We start from the raw sequence: 23,249 nt of genomic DNA, 5'->3' as shown, positions 1-23,249 counted from the left end.
AAGAGGGCCCATACGTCTTCCTTGGGGGACCAACACCCAGCGGCTAAGCGTCACCGCTCCGAAAAGCAAGATCTGGACGACTCCCGTCACAGGGAGACCTCTCGGGACCGGCCAGCCACCGAGCGCAGATCCCTGGAAGCTCGCCCTGCCGAGAAAGGCTCCAAGGTTGGGAGCTCCAAGCATGGAAAGGCCTCCGCTACCCGACCAGACCGTCCTCGTAGTCCTCCCTCAGTTGGCCGAGCCCTGCCTAGCTTTCGCCACATGCCGGATGACACTATTGACGTCATCTCCGAACCGGCGTCTCCAGCGAGCTCCACGCATAGCCGTCGTTCGGTCACCCCGATGCCGAGATCAGTAGTCCACACCGCCATGGTCCACCGGGCCGCTTCACCTTCTCCGAGGGAACCGAAGAAGCCGGACTACCTTTATGACAGTGAGACGGACACCTATTATATGGCGGTCCCACATGACTCCATTGTATCCCGCTTCGGGACTCCTTCGCGGAAATCCAAATTAGACCCACGCACCAGACCAACTCGGGACACCACATCATCCTCCCGCCGGGCTGATGTTGCCCCCGATCCCGACCTTCAAATAGTGGATCTGGACCCCGAGGAGGAGACCCTTTCTCACGCTCGGTACCGTCCCCGGAGCGACTCCGGTTCCTCGGATGCCGGAGACTACCAACCTTCCGTCCAGGAATTCGCCCAGCCCGGGGCCGTCTCACCTTCGGATGATGTCTGCACCTTTGCTGAGCACGTGATAAAGATGTCAAATGCACTTGACATCCAGACCTCCCAGGTGGAAGATGAGGCCTCGGACCCCATCGAAAGGAGGATCCATGGCAAGCTTCCCACCCCGCCTGCAATCCCCCTGCTACCTTCATTAGAGAAGCTCGCGAGACGTTCGTGGGAAGCGCCCGCCTCTACAGCTTCTAGCAATCGCAGGGTAGAGTCCCTTTATAGGATTGCTCCCTCCATTCCTTCATGGCTCTTCGGCCACCCGAGGCAGAATTCCGCCATTGTAGAGGGCGCTCAGCGGACATCTACCCCAAAATCGTCCGTGATGCCGGCTGACAAGGAGGCAAAAAAGGTGGACGCTTTAGCCAAGAAGGCTTATTTTTCTTCAGCCCTGGGGATTAGAGTGGCCAACTACAATGCTTCTATGGGGGCCTATATCCAGTGGCTGATGGAGAAGATCTCCCCTCTCATCCCCGACCTCCCGGATGACTCACAGGCCACCCTTTCTGAGGTTCGAGATGAGGCCCACTCGATCGGGAGTTGGCTAATCACTTCTGCCAGACACTCCACAGATTGCTCGGCAAGATCCATGGCTGCGGCAATTGCCTTGCGCAGACACGCTTGGCTGAGATCCTCGGACCTCAACCAGAACGCCCGTACCACCATAGAGGACATGCCATTTGACGAGGACGGCCTCTTCCACTGCGAGACGGATGAAAAACTCAACTTCAAGTACCGGATGCGCACCGCAGCAAAGAAGCACGGTATGTCTTCCTCTCCTCAGGCTTCCCGTAAACGCTTCACTGGCGTCCGTCCGTGGTACGGGCAGGGTCAGAGATCCTTCCAGCAGGATCGTCCTTTTCAGCGCCAGGATCAGCCAAGGCAGAGGTACCCCTCACAGTCCTCCTCCTCTTCAGGTCGTCGTTCTGCTCCTAAATATAAAAAGAATTACCGGAGGCAGGATCCCGACCAGAACAAGAAGAGGAATTGAAGTGATGCCGCGTACTCCGTCGCCTCCTCCTCCCTTTGTTTTCTGGATAGGCTGAGGCCTTTCTCCAACATCTGGGCCTCGATCTCCACCGATTCTTGGGCCCTCACCATCGTCTGTAGGGGTTATGCCCTCGAATTCGAAGAGCTCCCTCCAACTGGAGCTTTCCTATCCACCCCCCCCCCCCCAGACACCCTTCTCGACGAAGTACGCACTTTGCTGTCCAAGGGCGCCATCTCGCCCGTCGATGCCGTCGACGTCCCTAGATGTTTCTTCTCCCGTTATTTTACGGTCCCTAAGGCTGATGGGGGCATTAGACCCATTTTGGACTTGAGGGCCCTGAATGCTTACCTTTCCTATCACCGGTTCCGGATGGTAACCCTTGCCTCTATCTTACCTTTGTTGCACCAGGGCCTGTGGTTTGCGACCATCGACTTGAAGGACGCCTACTTCCATGTCAGCATCCGGGAGAGCCACCGCCGGTTCCTAGCCTTTGCCGTCGGGACGGACATCTACAAGTACAACGTTCTGCCCTTCGGCCTTGCCACGGCTCCTCGGGTATTCACAAAGTGCATGGCACTGGTGGTTTCCCACCTTCATCGCCGAGGCATCAGGATCTTCCCATACCTGGACGACTGGTTGATAGTGGCCCCTTCAAGCCAGGAGCTCCGTCGGCACACCTCGGAGACCCTAGCTCTCCTAGACGATTTAGCACTGGTGGTCAATCTCCAAAAGTCGCAGCTGCTCCCCACCCAGCAAATAAGATTCATCGGATCCATCCTAGACTCCAGCAATTGCATGGCCTTCCTACCCCTCGACCGGTTTGCCGCGCTTCGCGTGGCCGTCCAGAGGTGCACGGACCGAAGACGAGTCATCGCCAGAGACGTCCAGGTGGCCCTCAGACACATGGCCTCGACAACCTTCGTCACACCGTGGGCAAGGCTTCGATCCCGAATCCTCCAGTTTTGGTTCCTGTCAGTCTTCGACCCAGAGACCGACGCGCCATCACGTTGCCTCACCATCCCAAGACCAGTCGCCCGTTCTCTCCATTGGTGGCTCAACTCCCGGAACGCTTGCACAGGCATGCCGTTCTCACAACCCCAGCCGGAGATAACGCTAACCACAGACGCGTCAGAAGACGGATGGGGAGCCCATGCTCTAGATCTCTGGGCGAAGGGCCGTTGGTCTCGCGATGAAAAGGACCTGCATATCAATGCCCTGGAACTGATAGCAGTGGAAAAGGCCTTAAAGGCGTTCGAATCCTCCCTCTCCCACAAGGTCGTACAGCTCCGGACGGACAACACCACGGTGATGTACTACCTGAACAAACAGGGAGGCACCAGATCACGCACCCTCCTCAACATCACGCTCCGAGTGTGGGAGTGGTGCATCGCCCGAGGCATCCTGCTTCAAGCGGTTCACTTGCCAGGGACACAAAACGACCTTGCGGACCTTCTCAGCAGGTCCCCATCGTCATGCCACGAGTGGAGGCTTCACCCGGACACTGTGAAGGACCTCTTCCGTCGATGGGGAACCCCTCAGATAGACCTGTTCGCGACTGTCCACAACACACATTGTCCCCAGTTCTGCTCCCGGACGCGAGACGAGGATTCCCTCGGGGATGCATTCGGATTCGACTGGTCGGGGGTGCTGCTGTACGCCTTCCCCCCGTTCCCTTTGATCACCAGGACAGTATCCAAGATGACATCGGAGGCTGCCGACGCCATTCTAATCACTCCGTGGTGGCCAGGGCAGCCTTGGTTCCCGAGCCTCCTTCATCTTTCCCGGGACACTTTTCTCCGTCTCGAACGCAGGCCGGATCTTCTCACAGTTCAGGGAGGTCGCGTCCACCATCCCGACATCGACTCCCTTCCCCTGGTAGCATGGAGGATCCATCCCTAGCACGCTTACCAGACCCGGTGCACAGAGTCATCCTAGCTGCCCAGAAGCCGGCTACCCGTAAATCTTATTCCCAAAAGTGGGCCAAATTTCTTGGGTTTCTGGCGGACAGACACCTTTCTCCTGCTCAGGTCTCGACGCCAGTGGTATTGGACTTTTTAATGTCCCTGGTTGACTCGGGCCTCTCCCTTACTTCGATTAAGTGCTACCTGTCGGCCATTTGTTCCTTCTTCCAGTTTCAGGGTAAGCCTTCGTTTTTCAAAGATCCTCTAATTAAGGGATTTCTTAAGGGGTATAATAATTTAAACCCTCAGGTGTCCTTACCACCCCCAGCTTGGAGTCTAGAGGGGGTGTTGGGGGCCTTGCAGTCCAGGCCCTTTGAGCCCATGGCCACAACGGACATCAGGCTCCTGACCTGGAAGACAGTTTTTTTAGTGGCGATTACCTCCGCTCGTCGGGCTGGAGAACTTTGTGCACTGAGACGGGACCAGCCATTCCTCAGGTTTCATTTGGACAAGGTAGTCCTTAGGACGGACATTACGTTCCTACCCAAGGTTGTGTCCCTGTTCCACATGTGTCAGGACATTGTGCTTCCTACTTTGGCCCCGAACCCGACCACGGATGCCGAAAGGGCCCTCCACACCCTAGACGTCCGAAGGGCACTGGCTTTCTATCTAGACAGAACTAGAGACTCTAGCCGTTCCGAGAGACTGTTCCAGTGCTACTCGGGGCCGAAAAAGGGGTTGCCGGTGTCGGCTCAGAGACTCTCCAAGTGGGTGTCAAGCACCATCTATTTGTCATACGAACTCTTGGGGAAGCCGTTGCCAGCTGGGGTTCGCTCCCACACCACAAGGGCAGTAGCCTCATCCTCTGCCTTCTTGTCAGGGATTTCTTTAGATGACATCTGTAAAGCTGCAGTGTGGTCACAGCCCCTGACGTTTATCAAACATTACAGGTTGGACACCAGGGCCAAGAGGGATGCAGCTTTTGGCAGGGCTATCCTGGTGTCTGGATTGCACTGATTCTGGTCTCCTTTAAGCATATTAAGCTATCTGATATAACCCTTCTCCCCTTAGGGGTGGGGTTTTTTTGTTTACACACTTGACTCGGGGTACAACAAACGGGTCTTTGAGACAGTGTTTTTGAATTCTGGTTTATTGTGCAAATAAACATTTGTTGGTTAATTATGGTGTCAGGACACTCCCTCCGCCGCTAACCTTAGCTTGCTAGTCTCAACCCATTTGTATGATTCGCAGAGACCACGAAGAAGAAGGACAGGTTGCTTACCTGTAACAGTATTTCTTCGAGTGGTCATCTGCGAATACATACAAATCCCGCCCATCCACCCCTCGGTGTCCTGCTTTAAATTGGCTCACTCCTTGTCGCCTACACGGCGGAAAAATGGCGGAACTGGGGAAAGAGCGGGAAACCAGGGGCTTTATAAGGGATGGGCGGAGCTACCGCCAAAAAGTTTCTATATGTTGCAAAGAGTACTTTGCCCAGTGATTCTAGAAGTTTCCGAAGGCACTGCGCAGGCGCAGTACAACCCATTTGCATGTATTCGCAGATGACCACTCGAAGAAATACTGTTACAGGTAAGCAACCTGTCCTTCTTATAGAGTTGCTACGTGAAATATGGGGCTTAATTGGCTTAATATCTTTCTCTGTGATGATGGATGAATTACTCTTGTTTGTTGCATGGCTGCTTATGAGGTCTGGAGTGCCTCCTCTCTCCATCCACCTCCAGTTATTGTCATTGTCTCATTTCTTTTGCATAAAATACAGCTTTCTTCAGAAGGAATTGAGATACATGTGGTGAAAACATCGAGGAAGTTTGTGAACATAGAAACGTGTCAGCTGTGTGGCTGACTATTTAACTTCGTAATTCGACAGTCTGGAATAGAAGGTGCTTCCAACTGAGGCTTCTAATGTGCAATTGCCCTGCAATGTTGACAGACTTTTGTCAGGGATCCAGGTTATGTCATTTCCCATTGTAATCCCCCCCCCCCGGCCCACTTTTTCCATAGAAAAATCCATTAAGGGGAAAAGATGAAATAATTGCACAGTGGCTTTTAACTGGTAGTTTTATGAGCCATACATTTGGAAATACCTCTGTTCGTATCATTCTTGGCTATTGGGAAAATAAGAAATATAATTGTGCAGTTTGAGCGTCCTGGAAAGATGACTGGCATTTATCATGCCAGAGCAACATATTCAGGGCTTAGAAAGCTTTCTTTGTTACCACAGCTACAAACCCACTCACCCCCAACCTTTCCAAGATTTGTCTATCACGTAGACAATTCTGTCCTCCCTGATATGAAGAAAGAGTCTATGCTGGTTGTAAGTTTACTGCAGCCATCCTTATTTATTATACTTCACAACAGAACCCAGCTTCGCCCATTCCTATATAATCCAAGAAACAGCAGTCTCTCTCACTCCTGCTCCAACCCCATCTGGAAAATCCAGAATTTCCTTATTTTAGTCATGACCTCAAGCCACCCACCAGATGTGGCACCAGGCATTATTTTGACCACAGACGCCTGGATCAACTCTCCAACCACCTATGATTCTGACATAGGCCTAGCCTCCCCCAGTTTCTGCAACAGGAAGTTTAAAAAACAATCCTGCTCCCTTCAAATAGATCTCTCCCAGCACAGGACGAGGAGGCTCAGCAACCTGAGCAGTGTGTACACTCGGGTATGTGTGGTGCTTGCTTCCCTCAAGGTGTTCTGTTTATATGACACAATTGTGCCAATGTTTTCATTCTTTTGCTTTGTATTCTTTTGCTTCAGTGCAGGAGAGGTGTGCTAGCCCATGATGTACATTTGACATACTTTTTTTGTGCTGGGTGCTGGGAGAGGGGTCAGTGTTGAGAAGTGGGAGGGACAGATGGAGGGAGCAGCTTTTATTTTATTTGCATTTGTGCAATGTTAGAGGGAGTAATATACATACAAATTGGCTGGGTCTTTATGACAGGTTGATTTTCTCCTCTTTGAAATATCAGGTGGAAGCAATGTTTGTCAAAGGGTGTAGATTCTAGAATGAGAGCAAAGATCTGAGTCATTCAGGAGGGACATACTGAAATGTATGAAGCTGTTAAGAAGTGGAGAGAACAAAGCAAGGTAAATTGAGCCATGTGGGTGGCTCATTTATGTTAGAAAAGATCTTTAGATATTGCACCTCAGCTTCTTTGCAGGTGCTCTTGCATGATCCTTCACAGATACAGGTGCAATTTCCTGGTGGTAATCTTGATTAGCATGGCAGCATATTGTTTTTCAACTGTTACACTCATGAGAACTGCCATGGAGATGCTGCAGATAGATTAGCAGGAAGCAGAGAATTGGCTGATTCTCACCCTGTGGTTTTCCAAGCAAATGTATGACTGGAAGCATTTGAAGGTGCATAGTATGGAGTCATTTGGGGAACATGGAAACTAGCCTATTTGTATTTTCTTGGTTATTGTCCTCTGAACTGGCCTTGGCTACCTCCCATGTCTGCCTATAGGATGCTTACCTTTAGTTGTGTAATACTTGAACTGGACTTTGAAAAAACGTGATTTGTGCTTTTAACAACAACAAAAAAAGCTGCTGTATCTTGATTTTATGTATTGTTTACATATTGTTGAACACCAATTTGACATCTATAGATGTAAGTAGTTTATAAATATTCATAAAGATAGGCATTTACATATACATGACTGGAGAAATGGAATATGTCAGTAGTTAAGGCATTGTGCATTACAGTTCCAAGACAGGGCATGTTTTCCTTAATATGAAAGCCTTTTCTGTGAGACAGAGGAGAATGGCTCTGTGTCTAGTGCTTTACTAGGACTAGCCCCATGTTCAGTCCCATTAAGCCCTTATTACTTGTACATATGCAATGACTGGTGGTGGTTATGGGTCGAATCGTAGAATCATAGTGTTTGAAGGGACCACAAGGGTCACTTAGTCCAATCCGCTGCCACCTAAAGCATTCCCAAGAGGTAGTCTTCCAAGCTCTGTAAAGATTTCCAAAGGAGGAGAGTTCGCCACCTTCTATTCCACTGACAAACAGATTGTGCAGTAAGAAAAGTTCCAGTGTGTAATAATAATAATAATAAATGCTTTATTTATATACCACCCTTCTTCCAATCAGGGCGGTGTACAACACAATAATAACAAATACAATATACAAAGGCAATAAAAACACATTAAAATATACATTAAAATCACATACTATCCATACTATAATAAGCCATATAAGATTATTCAATATATGTGGTTCTCTTGGAAAGCTTCAGCAGTAGATCATATCGAAATAAACAGAGAAGAGACATATCTTGTTAGAAGCAAAGTTTAAAAGTACAACAAAATTCTGGACCCTCATCTTCCTGTGCTTCCTACCTCAGGATTTCTTCCTGCACATAGGAATGTGTGCAGTTAGTCTGTAATGTGCATAAGCTTTGAATGCCATGGAGGTATGGGCAATAAATGTAGCAGGCATCCAGCTTTGAACATTCATGTGGATCAGACAGAATCTCTACAAGAAACAGTTTAGGAGCGTAACAGAGTTTGCCACCTGCTTATCTGCACAGTTACTCCTGCACTTCTTATCATGTCAGATGTTGGTTTCTCCAACTTTATTATTTTATCTATGATCCTTTGAGCACAAATGCCACTTGTTTATTTGTTCTGCCTTGGACCTTTCCCCGTCTTGATTCTGCTTACTCATGTCTTAGTTACTATGTACATTAAGAGCTTCTTCAAATGTCTTATGCAGATTTTCCATTACTGCTATTTACTGTTTTTATTATTGACCATTACAGTTGAGCCTTTGCTCAGTGGAGGATGTGTGTGAGGAGAGGAATGAAAGTGCTGGGGGGCAGTTTCCAGGGTTTATAAGCACCCATTAGCTGTCTGTTGTGTTCAATAGATGTCCGTTGTACAGGAGGATTACTTCCATTTTTAATTGTAGGAAGAAGGGAATGGTTCACAGCATATTGCTGCTAAGAACATTGTGCCATTATACACCAGCAAATCCCATTTTTAAGTAATTGCATCGTTGACTACTTACTGAATTTCCAAAGTCAACAAGGGAATAGAGTACTGAAAAAAACCAAAAACCAAAAGACATGTTTTTGATCAGTTTAGCACAGTGCTTACTCAAAAATTGCAAATATGATTTCTGTAAAACTAATTTCTAGAACATCCCATTTCTTTTATATGCATAAACTGTTTTCTTGTACATAATCCCATTGCTCTCCACTGTTCTGGTTCCCCATTAACCGGGTCCCCCCCCCCTTTTTTTTTGTGATTCTCCAGGAGGCCAGCAGTGAAGTGAAGCAATCAGAACCTACTGGAAGCAAGACTCTTGACAAACTTCTTTAAGGTGCCATAATGACAGGCAGTAGCCCTCCTGATAGGTATGTTTGGGATATAAAAGGACAGAAAGTGGGAATGTTGTCCCTGTATATCGACAGTTATCAAGACATGCATTTCCCCCTTAACTATGTTCGCTAAGTACCACCAAGCTCAGCACCATCTGATGGCAGTCATGGACAGCTGCTGAGAGTTTTGCTAACCAAAGTTTAGAAGAAATGTGTTCAGTAATAATATGATTGGTAATATATTCCTCATTGGGATTAACACTGATATATTTATAATGTGCTAATGATAATGATCTAATGTTTCAATTATAACAGGTAACGCTTGTTTGTCATTCCCAAAACGCTACTTTTAGGGAGGAAGTATTGGCCTTTTTTTAAAGTGGAGTTTTATTTGTTTTCTTTTATTTAAAAAGAGAAACCACTTCAGGCACCTGCGACCTGAAGGAGGTTGCACCAATCTGGCATTGATCCTACTCTTAAATCTGCAAAATTTAACTTTACTTTGGCCTGTTACAGACAGGCCAAAATAAAGCTGCTTCGAGTCACTTTGGAGGTATGGTATTTCAATGATGCATGCGTCCTAAGAGTCCAAAAGCCGCACCAAAGCCACGCTCTGGTCCTAAGGACTGGAGTGCAGCTTTGGTGTGGCTTTTGGACTCTTAGGACTCATGCATCATTGAAATACCATACCTCCAAAGTGACTCGAAGCAGCTTTATTTTGGCCTGTCTGTAACAGGCCTAAGTTTCTTTAAGAGAAATACAAACTTTGCACCAAAGGTTGTAGTGCATATGGAGAAGCCTTCTCAGAGCACTAAGGAGCTTGTAAAGAAGGCTCCCAGACAACCTTTGTACCCTGTTTACAAGCCTATTACTACTTTAAGGAGGTATTCTAGAATTGGCCTTCTTAGAAGTTGTTAACATCCTGTGCTTGTGGTTGTGTCCTTATTTTTTTAATGAATCTTTATTAAGAAATATAATAGGCAAACAAAAATAGCATTACACACAATTCTCAACACACAACACACAACAAATAAAGTACATTTTACAATATACAACTCTATAAACCATACTCCATACAAACTCTACAGAAATTTAAAATTAAGGCTTCCCAAACCTGGTGATCTGGAGATTTTCTTCCCTATCAGATTTAACTCCTTTTTATGTTTAGATTTTATACCATCCTGTAAAACTTATCACATTATATTTATTCCCAAAAGGGAAAATAGTGAAAGAAGAGTTGAAAAGTTAATATAATAGTTTTTTTCTATATGGTATTCAAGTAGGTAATTTCACAGACAGTTTGATTTCTGAATTTTTTTACTATTACAAAACAGAGCTTAGGATATGAATAACAATTCTAGGATCATCACTAATCATGCAGAATAACTTATTTCTATCATATATTTTTAATATCAAGAAAGAGATTTCATCAGTTTTTTAACATTTTTGTAAAGAGAGCTTTTGAGTCCAATACTTGTCAAAAAAATTCATAACCGGATTCCATTTGTCTTCAAATTTTCTTAAAGAATTAAATTTAATTATATAAGTTAACTTATCCATTTCTATTAAATCTTACAATTTCCAAATCCAGTCTAATACTGACGTGTCCTTCTTTTAAAAGAAGGAAACAAAGTAGTTTTTGCAACCACAATGGATGTTTCAGCAGGACAGGAGCTTCAGTGGGGCTGGGGCATACATCTTTTGTTGCAGTTGTTGGGAACAAAAATATAGCCGTCCCTCCATTTTCGCGGACTTTGAGTCTACGGTCTCAGTCCTTCACAGACCAGCACGCAGAGAGGGTTAAAATGGTGTGCGCATGGCCATTCAGGCCAATGGGGCTTGAATATTTGCAAATTTCACGAGGGGGTTCGGAATGGATCCTCTGCGAAAATGGAGGGACGACTGTAATGTCCAAAATAAAAGACTGTTAACACATTCTATTAGTTGTTATTCATGATTGTTATTGTTAACTGCTGTCAAGTTAACTTTGAATTAAGGAAACCCTGTGAATGAGAGATCTCCAAACCACCCTGCCATCAACTGCCCTGCTCAGGTCTTGCAAACTCAGAGCCGTGGCTTCCTTGATTGAGACTATCCATTTGAAATGCAGTCTTCCTATTTCCTACTGCCATCCCCCTTGCTATTATTGTCTTTTTTTAGTGAGTCATGCCTTCTCATAATATGTCCAAAGTACTACAGTCTCAGTTTAGTCATCTTGGCTTCCATCTTGGGAGAGGTCTGACCTGATTTGCTCTAGGACCAACTTATTTGTCTTTTTGGGAGTCCATATTCACAGACCTCCAGCACCACATCTCAAATGAGTTGATTCTCTTGACGATTACTGAAACTAAATTATGCTTTCAGATGGATCTGTGTTACCAATAAGGTTACAGATTATATTCCATGGTTATCAGTAAGGTAATCAAATGGGAGCAATATAGAACTTTCATGATGATATCTGGTGAGAGTGGGCATGGAAAAGTTCATAAATAAATATTAACAAAATGTATAAATTATTGTTACTGTTGGCTTTCCCCTTCAGGTTACCTCGGGTTGGTTTTTTTTTTTTTTTGGGGGGGGGGGATTGGTTGGTTGGTTTTTGATTGGTTTTTTTGAGAGCAGAGAAGTGATTATCAACACTGTTATCTTCAAGAATTCTAATTAGGATCAGAAGGTTATCCCAAGCCTCAGAGTTTCATGGGGACTGTGTTTATAATTAGAGATGTAATTCCCCCCCCCCCCCCCAGTTTATACAATTCAGAAGGGTGATTTATAAATGTCTTTTTCATGTTTAAAAAAATAATAAAATAATTCTTAATTAAGTCTGCTACCTTAGCAATCTGCAATTTTTCTTTCAGATACAAGGCTGTTTGGCTTATATTTTTCATACTTGGCCTTGGGACACTTCTGCCATGGAATTTTTTCATGACTGCTACCAAGGTACGCTCAAGGAACGTGTCACCAATGTTTTTTGAGGCCGCATGTTTTACCAGATGTCTTCATAATTTTTCTAGATAGATCAGCAGTTCTTAAGTTGTGTACTAAGACATACTTCGGTATTACCATTGGGACTGAAATGTGCTTTGAATAAATTGGATCATGCTGAACGCTTTATATTTACTGGAGCGGGGAGACTGGATGAAACATTGATTTCTCTTTTCTTCTTTGTACATATGATCACTGACATCATCCCCAGCGAGGGGCGGGGGGAATGCATCAGGATTTCCTGGTTGCTGCCTTCAGTGTAGTTTAGATGTGGAAGAAATCCAGACCAGACCAGCAATTTAGCTTCCTAGTAAAGGGACAGACAGATGACATTAAGTTATCTTGCAGTTACAGGAAGGATGCTTGCTTACTTTTATGGGAGCTGATAAAAATGATGGCAGAGAGACAGACATAAACATTTCGACATGCAAGAGTAAATTTTAATCCTGGGGGGGAAAAAGTGCTATATCAAATGCTCAGGAAACAATAACAAGTGTGTCTTTTACAGCTAGTCTCTGATTCCATGCAAAACGAGATAAAAGTATGAAGAGCCCTATGTTGAGTTATGCTCAAAACACAATAGTCCCTTTAATTTAAGGGGGATTTAGGCAGAACTGGATTTCTCTGGATTATACCCTTTTGCCATTTAAACCATGGGTTTGGGACCACATCTTCCAGGCTTTCTGACCCAGCATTGAGCATGCTGTCGAGGGACAGGGTTTTGGAAGTTGTAATCTAAAAAATAATTTCTCCAAGCACTGCGCTTGATGAATACAGCATATTTTCTAACTGCTGAAAGACTGAGACGGTTGAACTAGTAGGAGACTCTGTAAGGATTTGAAGGAAGCCAGTTTACAGGTTTAAAAATTTAAAAACCTGTAAAAATTAAGAGATATTTCTTATAATGCAGAAAACTGGATGAGTATGGTAAGACACATGGGTACTTCTCCTATCATGTGGGTAAGACACATAAAGTGAAAACTATTTAATTATAATTTATAATGGGAAAGTTAAGACTTTTTAGCATAATGCTCACAGCTGCTACACACTGGCATTGGTTTTCTTCCTTTGTCTCCTATATTTGCTTTCTCTAGTATTTTACTGACCGCCTACAAGAAGATTCTTCTGTCGACCACTATGACAACTTGAATGTTACAGGGAACATCTTTCCAACACAAATGGCATCCATGTTCAATGATGTGAGTTCAAGGGAGAGTTGAGCAGCTTCTGTGTAGGAGATAGGACTGGTATCAGGACAAGAGATTTGTCTAGATCAGTAGTTCTCAGACTCTGTGCCAAGGCACAGTAGTGTGCCGCAACTGAGACTGAAATGTGCTTTAAGACATTTAACTTCATGTTTGAGGTATGTTCTGTGTCATGCCCACAGGAATAGATAGGCCCAAGGCAGTATTAGTCCCCTTTCCCATATACAGCCAGCCACATCATTCTGAGAAAAGGGGTAAAATGCATTAGGATTTCCTGATGCAGCTTTCATTATGGCTGAGGTATGGAGGAGTCCAGGAGAATTATCACTCTCCAAAAGTTCCCAGTAAAATTCCTGAGCTTTCAGTGACTCAGTGGATGATACGAGAAGATGCCAAAAGCCTAACCTACATTCTTGAGGATGGCATAATCATAGACAGGCAGGCAGGCAGACAGACAGATTTCAGAGCAAAGGATAAATTTACTTTTACATTAGTAAAAGTTGTGCTACAGGTATCAAACATATAAGACTTATTTGATATATATTTGATACATATTTATTTGATATATCTGAACTGTATGATTCCCAAGCAAGACCAGAATGAAAGGCACATAGACCTTACATTTGCCCGTGTTCTAAGAACGCTAGTCCATTTTGTCTCAGTGGGACTTGTGCAACCAACTTTCTTTAGCTGCACCAATTTGCCATAGCATTATGGACCTGGGAAATTCCACCCACTTTCTAAATACCTGCAGGAGGCTTCCCAAGGCAGCCATGCTAATGTGAATGTCACAGGGAAGACGACAGTCCCTCCCTCCCACCTGGTTTCCATATTCGACAATATGATGACGCTCTGTGCCATGTTGCCTCTTCTCATCTTCACCTGCCTCAACTCCTTCATCCACCAGAGGTGAGATCGTCAAAGGCTTTCTGAGAAGAGAGTCCTACACTTCTCTCCTTCCTGCTCTGCCCCCATTCCCCCTCAAGCGGAGTGATTTCTGGTAGGGTGGAAGTAGCCAGAGTAGGCAGCATTGATCTTCCTGGTGGAAAGAAGTCATGCCTTTTTGTCCTTGCCAAGCCAAATCTGTTTGCTGCATTCATAAGATACCTCAACAGCTCTTCAGTTTTTCACCATAAAACCTGTAAATTCATAGTATTTAAATGTAAAAATAAACAGTAAACAAGGTACTTTTTTCATACATTAGTAATATTATTTCTTTCTCTTTATTGGCTACAGTGATAGGTAGTTTTATACCAGTTTTTCATAAGGGAGAACTGAAATAAAAGAAAAAGGTGCTTCTCGATGCTCTTTTCACCCATCACTGAGTAAGGATTTGAACCAGATCCCTCAAGCTTGGGGCAGTGCAAATGCTCTTTCCCTTCACATGAAGAAGGAATACCCATTTAATAACATTTTGAGTTTTTCAGCTTTTTACAATGGGGTTTTCCACTTCTGTCCTTTTCCCTATTAGGATTCCTCAGCAGGTGCGGATCCTGTGCAGCCTGGTTGCCATCTTCTTGGTCTTCATGATAACAGCTATCCTAGTCAAGGTCACCATGGAGCCTTTGCCATTCTTCATCATCACCATGGTCAAGATAGTTTTCATCAATTGTAAGTGGGGATCATTTGTGTGTTGGTGTTGGTGAGATAACACAGGCACTTGTCCATATAACTCTCTACCTTCACCATTATTCCAAGAATTGCTCCAGTGTTCTACTACAGAGGTAGGCAGAAGATGTGGGTCTACTGGTAGACCTTATTTTCAGTAGAGCAGCAAGGACCTCTGACTACTACTGGTTTAACAATAACAAAAACAACACATGTGCACACGCTTTCCTAACAGGCTGCTGAAACCAAGAAAGCTAAATAAGAATAGATCTGTGTAAAAAAAAAATCATCTGCAGGTTCCAACTGCAGTATAGAGGTATCTTGATTCTTAGTTTTATATCCTAAGCCATTACTTTGCACCTGACTGCAGGTATTGAATCTGGTTTTTTAAAAGTAGTTACAAACATAAGATCTGGTTATCGCTGCACTACAGCCATGTTTACAAGGAATGGTGGGAATTAGTCTAAAACGCCTGAAGGGTGGTACCTGATTAGGGAAGCCTGGTGTGGAATGACCACATCTGAGGGCTGAGTTTGATATGCAAATCTTCATAGTGCACTCCATATCTAGACAGTCTCCTCCCCACAGCCGTGGCTAAATATATATGACATGGATGAGACATACAAGAACTGTTTCCTGTTCCATTATAAATTTTCTTCTGACTGTCTTCTTTTTTTCCTGACAGCCTTTGGTGCCATTCTCCAAGGCAGCCTCTTTGGACTGGCAGGACTCTTGCCTGCTAGTTACACAGCACCTATTATGAGTGGACAGGGCCTCGCAGGGACATTTGCAGCTCTGGCCATGATCTGTGCTATTGCCAGTGAGTAATTCTCTCTCTCCACCTAGTGTTGCTTCACAATTACTCACCTCCTTCAGCAGGTTAGCCTGGACCACATAATGCTTTGAAGAGTAAAGTGTCAGGTTATAAGAAACACTTCATATCCATTCTTTTGTACTAAAGGAAAGGGTTATCCATGGGGCACTCTTCTCTGAGGCTTAAACTGCTGTAGTATAGCAACCCCCTAACTTTCCTGCCTGTGTTTAGTGATCTGATACCTGTAAAGGCCAAACCTTGAGATTGCAAAACCTTCAGAATCTTTGGGTCTATGGGCATCTGTAGTGGTGGGTCCAGGTTCTATCAGTGGATTTATGATTGAACCTCTATATGAATAAATGGTTGAACTGTGACATCTGGTTTGAAGGAGGAGGATCTTGTTTCCCAGAAATACAGTTCCCAGGGAGAGACAGGTGGCTCCCTCTCATCCATTTCAGAGTATATGTGGGATTCTCCAGTGATCACATCTCCCCAAATCTTTTCCAGGTGGTTCTAAATTGGAAGACAGTGCCTTTGGTTACTTTATTACAGCCTGTGTAGTGATCCTGATGGCCATTGGCTCCTACGTTATATTGCCTCGTCTGGTAAGGATTCACTTTTCTTTAAAGTCAAACCCATGTCTACTGAAGTAGTGAGCAGGAGGTGACTTTCTTACCTTCCTGCCCAGTGGGAACCATTGTGAAAGAAAGGCCAGGCTTTTTGTTGAGTCATCAGTACTGTCAACCACAAGAAGTCTCTGTTTTTATTTCAAATAAATTCCCAATGTCTTTCGGTCATTGGTGATTTTTCTTTCCATACCAACACAAGCTCTATGTCCTGATTTCTCAACAGGACTTCTTCCGTTATTATTCCATGAAGGACAAGACAGAGTATCGAGTCCATGAGAAGCACTCTGAAATGGAAACCAAAGTTGATCTCATCAAGAAAGGTAAAAGCCAAAGAGGAGAAGAATAAGGGAAGGAGGCAAGGTGTGTGGATAACTTAGGCCTGGTATAGATGGGCCCAATGCAGTGTGCTGGCGCTGTATTAGGGTTAAGGGCAACCACACGATCCCTAACCCTAATACAGCGCCACGCCGTAACAATGGCGGCACCCAATATAGATGTGTGCCGCCATTGCTACGCAACCGCACAGTTCCTAACCCTAATATGGTGTCGTGCTGTAACGTGGCAGTGCCCTGTATAGCTGTGTGCCGCCATTGATACGTAAGCGCCGTGTGGTGTCCACACGGTGCCTGCACACTAGTTACGCTGCAGCTGCTGCGTAAAAAGAACCCGCTTTTTGTGGGTTCTTTTTTCGCCGGCAGAAACCCGCACAGTTTGGCGGCTGTGGCTTCCTGCTGGCGGAAAAACTGCCACCGCTGCTCCAGACTAAAAACAAGGTATGTACTGGGCCTAAGTGTTATCTGCAAGGTATGCAGATAAATTACAGTCCCAACCAGCAATCATTAGCCTAATTTTGCTTCTGTTTATTCATTTGGTTTTTTGGTCAACCAACAACAAATTGTTCTCAATGGCCCAGTACAGACTGCCAGAAAGCAGCAGTCTGAGGTCGATTTGAGGGCTCGGGATTGCAGAGCGACGGCACACTCCTGAGCCCTTCTATGTGGCGGCGGCACCATAATGGTGCTATCCCATCCACACAGGGGGTGCCATGACGATGCAAGCGTGGCACTGCGTTCGCACGTCACAGCGCTGCACTTGCATCATTGACATGTGACAGTGTGCCAATGGTGCACTCATGGCATCGCCATGCACACCAAAAAGAACCCGATTTTAGCTGGGGTTTTTTTTGTTTGTTTGTTTGTTTGTTTTTGCAGAGAGAGGCTGCACAGCTTGACTGCTGCAGCGTCTCTCAGGACGCCTTTTCGGGGTGGTCTGTCGAGCCCCTAAGTGACAAAGATAAATGCAGTTACAAAAAAAATTTAAAATCCAGTAACATCTATGTAAGATTACAAATACCCACTCACTTCATCTCAATATGCGAAGGCACTTGGAATAGGGCCTTTGGTGACAATTCTAGGACATGCATGGGAATGTTTGGAAGCAGGCTGCCCTTCAAATACTGGGGCCTCAAGATGTGAAAGGATTTATAAGTTAAGTCAACCCTTTGACTTTGGACTGGACACAAAACAGGCATCTCTGGAGGTGGCTCAAGTTTTGGAGTGATAGAATAGTAACATCTAGGATCAATCCAGTTTGGAATGGAAATTAGAGAGATTATTCTTACCAGTTTTGTCCTTTTACATTGTTTTCTCTTCCTACAGATGAGCCAAATGGTGTAGAAGTCAAACACTCCATAAATGGGGCCTCCTCGGCACCAGAGCATAACTCCTCAGTCCTTAGCATCTTCAAAAAGGTATTTGAGCTGTAGATTCAGTAGGTCATTCCCATACCCCAAGTATTTCATTGTGGTGTTGTTGTTTTTAAAAATCCAGGTGCCTGGGATTCTTAGGCTGAACATGTACTTGTTCTCTTTGCTCCTCCAGATCTGGGTCATGGCTGCTTCTGTCTGCTTCGTCTTTACTGTCACTATTGGAGTCTTCCCTGCTGTCACAGTTGCGGTAAAGTCAACCATCGCAGGAGAGACACTCTGGGGTAAGGGAAACTGTACTTTTTAAAAAAAACTTGGACCAAAGTTTGTGATGCTTGTATTCTGAGAAATATGAGCAGAGAATGGTTATTTATTTAGTTTTTCTTATAATTACACTAATAAAATATTCTTTCTTTGGGAGCCTCTGAGCAGCCTCATTGGTGGCTCCCAGGCAGCCTGTGACCCAGGAACTGACATAGCTAACATCTGTTTAGCTCGAATAAAGTGACATCCTTGTGTGTCATCAGATGGAACATGTAAACCAGGGGTAGGTAACACATAGACTTCCAGATTTTGTTGGACTCCATCTCCCATGAGGTCTATCCAACAAAGCCAACAGTGAAGAATGATGGGAGTTGCAGTCCAGCAACTCTAGGGAACAACATGTTCCCTGTCCTTGTTGTAAGCTCTGTGCAGGAGACTTGCCATAAACAGAATGGAATTAGATAGGAAGTGTACTGATTTAGTCTGGAGAGGGAAGACTTGGAAGCAAAGATAGTCTGTGGGGGGAAAACAGGATCTCTGTGGAAAGAATATTGGATCTCTCACAGTGGCTAGGGTGGGACACGGGGGTCTGAAAATTTAACCACCCCTTCCTATTTAGTTTTCCATGTCCTGTTTGAACAGAGCTTTTATGTCTTCCTGTCCCTTTTGTCTCTATTCATACCCAACTGCATTTACATCATGAATTATCCTATCCTACAACAGACTGTGTAAATACATCAGTCTCCTTATTTGTGGGAAAGAAATCACAAGGAGCCATCAGAGCTACTGTGTTTGACAAAGACAGACCTTTTAAAAAAAGGCCATTGTGAGCAGTATCAATAACAGGTACCCATGGTACAGTCAGGAGAGCTAGAGAAGGAGTGTGAGAATTTGCAGGACAGCATCGTGAATGAAGAATCCATGATGGGGGCACTGTTCCTGTTCTGTGTCCCATAGGACTGTGCTCTTTCTCAAGAGACTTTGCAATTTGGCTTTGCTAATGGAGGACAAAGCAAGAGTGTAAGAAAAAAGCAGACATTTGACTACCCTTTCCAGCATGCAAGATGTTGTTTGTATTCATACATCTGCCATTTATATTACCACTTCCCTAGTTTTAACTTACTAATTGAACGAAGGTATATATCTTTCAAGAGTTAGGTTTTTTTTATTGGTTTAACAGACTCAGAAGTGTTTCAATAATGACAGACCCTCCCTTATCTGTAGGGCATCCTCATTTCAGTATCATCATGTTACATGTTTGAGGAAGATGGAAGAGTTAGGATTATGGGAGCCTGGGCCTAGCCTATTTTCTCTGTATTGCTTTCTTGAATACTGAAGGAACCTGCCATTGACCTCTCCTTAATTGCTCTTTCCTCAGCTAAATATTTCATCCCAGTCTCCTGTTTCCTGACATTTAATGTCTTTGACTGGGCTGGAAGAAGCCTTACAGCTGTCTGTATGTGGGTGAGTAAGGAATACTGAGGTGTTTGTACTTCCCAAGTCCGCGTTTCCCTAAAGCTCATTAACCTAAGTCAACATGTTAGCCGTGTTGTTAGAAATGAGAAATCATGAAAAGAGCAGGTTCTTATAAAGTAGAAAAAAGATGTAGCATAATGTAGATACTGGCAGAATCACCCATTTTTCCTTCCTGGCATCTCCCTCCTTTTTGTGCCAGGCTTCTGAGAAACCTTTTGTTTGTCCATTTGAGAGGTGGTATCATTACTTTGAATAAGTGTCCTCTGATAAGGAACTTACCTTATCTGGAGTCACCTTTGTGCAGAGTGGTAGGGAGAGCTTTCGCTAAATATTTCATTGTAGAGCCTGTACTAAGGAAGAGATGGACTTCGGTGAGCACTAGGCCCATTTGGTATAAGATCCTTCTAAAGATGTGTTGAATGTGTTTAAGCTGCTTAATCAGTTAATTAATGAACTAATTCAGGGCTATATTACCATTGCCCATGGAGCTTTCTCTTTGATATAATGGATAAGAGAACTGGGACACTGGCCCTGATGGCTGGGGGGATTCTGAAAGTTGTAGTCCAAAAAGTAACTTCCCCAGCTTTGATAATGAAGATGATTATGATGATTTATTAAAATAGTTATATCCTGCCATATATCCAAAGATCTCAGGGTGGCTTACAATAAAATAAATTTAAATCAATAAATAATAACAGTAATTTTAAATTTAAATTTAAAACATACAATTTAAAACCAGTTAAAACAGTTTAAAATAGCACAACTATAGCATATACATAGCCTGGGCAAAATCAGTTAGGCCCAAAAGATTTAATAAAATTCCAACTTTTGACTTGGCTCCAAAATGATACCAGTTGGCACTAATCAGGTCTCAAATAGGAGGGCATTCTGCAACTGGGGAATCACCACAGAGATGATTTCCAAAGTCTGCCCACAGTGTTATTTCCCCCACCAGTGGGACACAGAAGAGGGCCCTTCCATAAGACCTCATTTCCTGGGCAAGAAAATAGAAAGAGGAGCATTCCCTCAAGTATGAAGGTCCTAAGCCATTTAGGACTTTAAATGCTATCACCAGCACCTTGAATTCATACTGGAAATGTATTGGCAGCCAGTGCAGTTCTTTCAGAACTGGTATTAACATGGTTTCTGAGTGGAGTTCCAGAGAGCAGTCTGGCTGCTGCATTTTGCACTAGCTGAAGTTTCTGTGTCATCTTCAAGGGCAGCTCTACACAGAATGCACTGTAGTAGTGTAACTAAGAAGTTAGCAGTGCATGGACTACTGTGGCTAAATTTTCCCTGTCCAGGAAAGGCCATAGCTAGCAGACAAGTCAATGTTAGGTTTTTCTTTGGCTCATACTTCACTTCTGACTTCCACCTTTGCCAGTCTTATTTGTTTCCCCACACCTATTAAGCTGAATAGCAGGTGTTGATGTTGCAGCACACAGAGAGGCCATTACTTTCAGAACATTACCTTCACACAGCTGTGCTTGTGAGCACCAAGAGCCATCAGTTGGAAAGAGGAAGTTAGAAGCAAGAGACTAGAATCCTAAATTTGTCTGACCTGAAAGGACAGAAAGAGTACCAAATATGTATTCTGTGATTTTTAAGGTGCTGCAGATGTCTAGCCTGTGAAGAGGAAACCTGGGCAGACAGGTTTCTGGGGTCTGTGAACCAAGGGAGTAGGGTGGGTGAATGAGTGAGTGAGCAAAGACTTCAAAACAGGAAGGGAAGGGTGGGGATCTGTGGGTTAGTACTATGATTAACTAGAGACATGAGTAACAGTGGACGGAAGACGAAATTGAAAAGTGGGAAGAAAAATGCAAGGAAGCTCATGATTTTTCTTGGCCAAAGTAACATACATTTCTCAATTCTTCCTCCTCTCTGGTGTGACTTGGATAAAGACACATCTCCAATTGCAGACTTGTAGTAAACAGGCCCACGCTTTTGGTCCCGCAATGAGAGGTCTGTCTGGTACAGCACAAAGGCAGCATAGTGACAGGCCTAGTTCACAGGCAAAAGATTGTGACAAGGTCTCTGGCTGAGGCCTATAAAGAGCCCAAAGAAAACTTCCTCTTGGGGATTGTGAGAAAATTTTCCATAGCTCTGTGGGTTACTCTGTTAATCCTGGACTTTCTGCTTACGCACTCCCATGCTACTCCCTTTATATTTTAAGACTGTTTTTTAAATAAATACATCAGCATATAACACTGAGAGACCCTGTCCTAGTTTGAGGCAATAAGCCTCAGTAGGAAGTCATGTTCCACCTTCTTTTTCACCCTTTATGCTGCAATCAGCTTGTTGGCTCCTCTCCCTTTTGCCTAGTTTCTTAGCCATATCCCAAACCAGTTCTGTGGAAAGTTTGACTCCACAGGGATATGCTCCTGTGGGTGGTTTAATCCCAATGAGGCACCTTTCCCCTGACTCGTCCATTTCCCTGTTGCATTCTCCCTTCTCACAAAGATTGTTTTGTTTGAGTGATGCAGCAGTGGAGGACATATTGCTTATTTGCACTCTTGTTAAGATCTGAGTGCCTGACTATTGTCCCATCGGTCCTAGTGTTGTCATAAGGGACTCAAGCTAACATGGCACCAGGAAGCAATTCAAACATTGAAAATTCTCATTCTGTTGTTGGTAATGCCATTGCTACTGCCAGTGTTACACTCCAGCACAGGTTGGAGAAGCCTGATCTGTTTTGAGTTACAACAGCTTTCTAAGGCCTCAATCAGCAGTCTTTCCCAGCCCTGGGACAGAACTTGTCCAAATCTCCCAGACAGTATACATGCTGCTTGGGGGGGTTCTGGGGGTAGTATTCCAAAACAGTAACTTTTTGAGTGCTGCCCTGCTACTAAGAATGAATGTCTTGATGTCTTCAGCCTTCAAAACCTGTTTTTCCTTCCTCAGAGGCCATGTTTAATTAATGTGGACATGTCTAGTGAATGGATCTCTCGACAGCTAGACTGGGAAATACATGATGTAGTAGTTTCAGTGTTGGACTAAGACTCTGGGGATCAGGGTTCTGCCCTGGAAACCCACTGGGTGACCTGTAGCAAATCACACACTCTCAGCCTCAGAGGAAGGCAAGGGCAAACCTCCTTTGAAGAAATCTTAACAAGAAAACCCTATGATAGGTTGGTTTTAGGAATCAGAAACTATTTGAATGCACACCATCTACACCAAAGATGTCCCACCGATATCTGAACTAGTTGAACTTGGCAAAGTAGAGAGAGTTACTAATATGTCTTCTGGAGATTGTGTGAGTGCATGTGAGAAATTAATCCTTGTTTTGCTGTGTCTCATTCCCAAAGCTGAGGAAAATGCAATGTGCTGAGTATGTGCTGAATTTGTGTGGGAGGCTCTTCCAGCTGTTTTTAGTGTCCCCCCCTCCCCTATTTCACATGAGTTAATCATTTCCTTTGTGGTGTCATTGCTCAGCATTTTGCTTTTCTCAGCAAACCAAGTGACCCAGGGAAGAAAGGAGAAGCTGTTCTGTCAGTCAATTTGCTTTTACTCAGGTACAAGAGGAGTGGGCCAGTCGAGGAAAGGATTCAGATTTGCACTATCCTTCCATGTG

General features: G+C 44.4%; 1 protein-coding gene across 10 annotated transcripts in view; it reads left to right on the top strand.

Moving 5' to 3' along the window:
• SLC29A1 (solute carrier family 29 member 1 (Augustine blood group)) overlaps positions 1 to 23,249 on the top strand; it is a 121,746-nt gene that overhangs the window by 93,946 nt on the left and 4,551 nt on the right. For 9 of the 10 annotated variants that reach the window (XM_089529634.1, XM_089529633.1, XM_089529631.1 and 6 more), the window contains 11 exons: positions 8,928 to 9,028; positions 11,851 to 11,932; positions 13,072 to 13,176; positions 13,937 to 14,091; positions 14,654 to 14,793; positions 15,476 to 15,610; positions 16,112 to 16,209; positions 16,457 to 16,553; positions 17,892 to 17,983; positions 18,114 to 18,222; positions 19,581 to 19,666. In XM_089529634.1, the coding sequence (XP_089385760.1) occupies positions 9,003 to 9,028; positions 11,851 to 11,932; positions 13,072 to 13,176; positions 13,937 to 14,091; positions 14,654 to 14,793; positions 15,476 to 15,610; positions 16,112 to 16,209; positions 16,457 to 16,553; positions 17,892 to 17,983; positions 18,114 to 18,222; positions 19,581 to 19,666 (1,125 nt within the window). In that variant the 5' untranslated portion in view covers positions 8,928 to 9,002. Of the gene's footprint in view, positions 1 to 6,656; positions 6,750 to 8,927; positions 9,029 to 11,850; positions 11,933 to 13,071; positions 13,177 to 13,936; positions 14,092 to 14,653; positions 14,794 to 15,475; positions 15,611 to 16,111; positions 16,210 to 16,456; positions 16,554 to 17,891; positions 17,984 to 18,113; positions 18,223 to 19,580; positions 19,667 to 23,249 lie in introns of those variants that run through there. The other variant, XM_089529638.1, reaches the window with a different exon arrangement.

The sequence above is a fragment of the Sceloporus occidentalis genome, unplaced genomic scaffold (genome assembly GCF_023333645.1).
Source record: "Sceloporus occidentalis isolate IW3139 unplaced genomic scaffold, rSceOcc1.0.p SCAF_6, whole genome shotgun sequence".
NCBI lineage: Eukaryota > Metazoa > Chordata > Lepidosauria > Squamata > Phrynosomatidae > Sceloporus > Sceloporus occidentalis.
The sequence above is the reverse complement of the archived record's forward strand: the minus strand, read 5'-3'. Positions and strand labels throughout refer to the sequence as shown.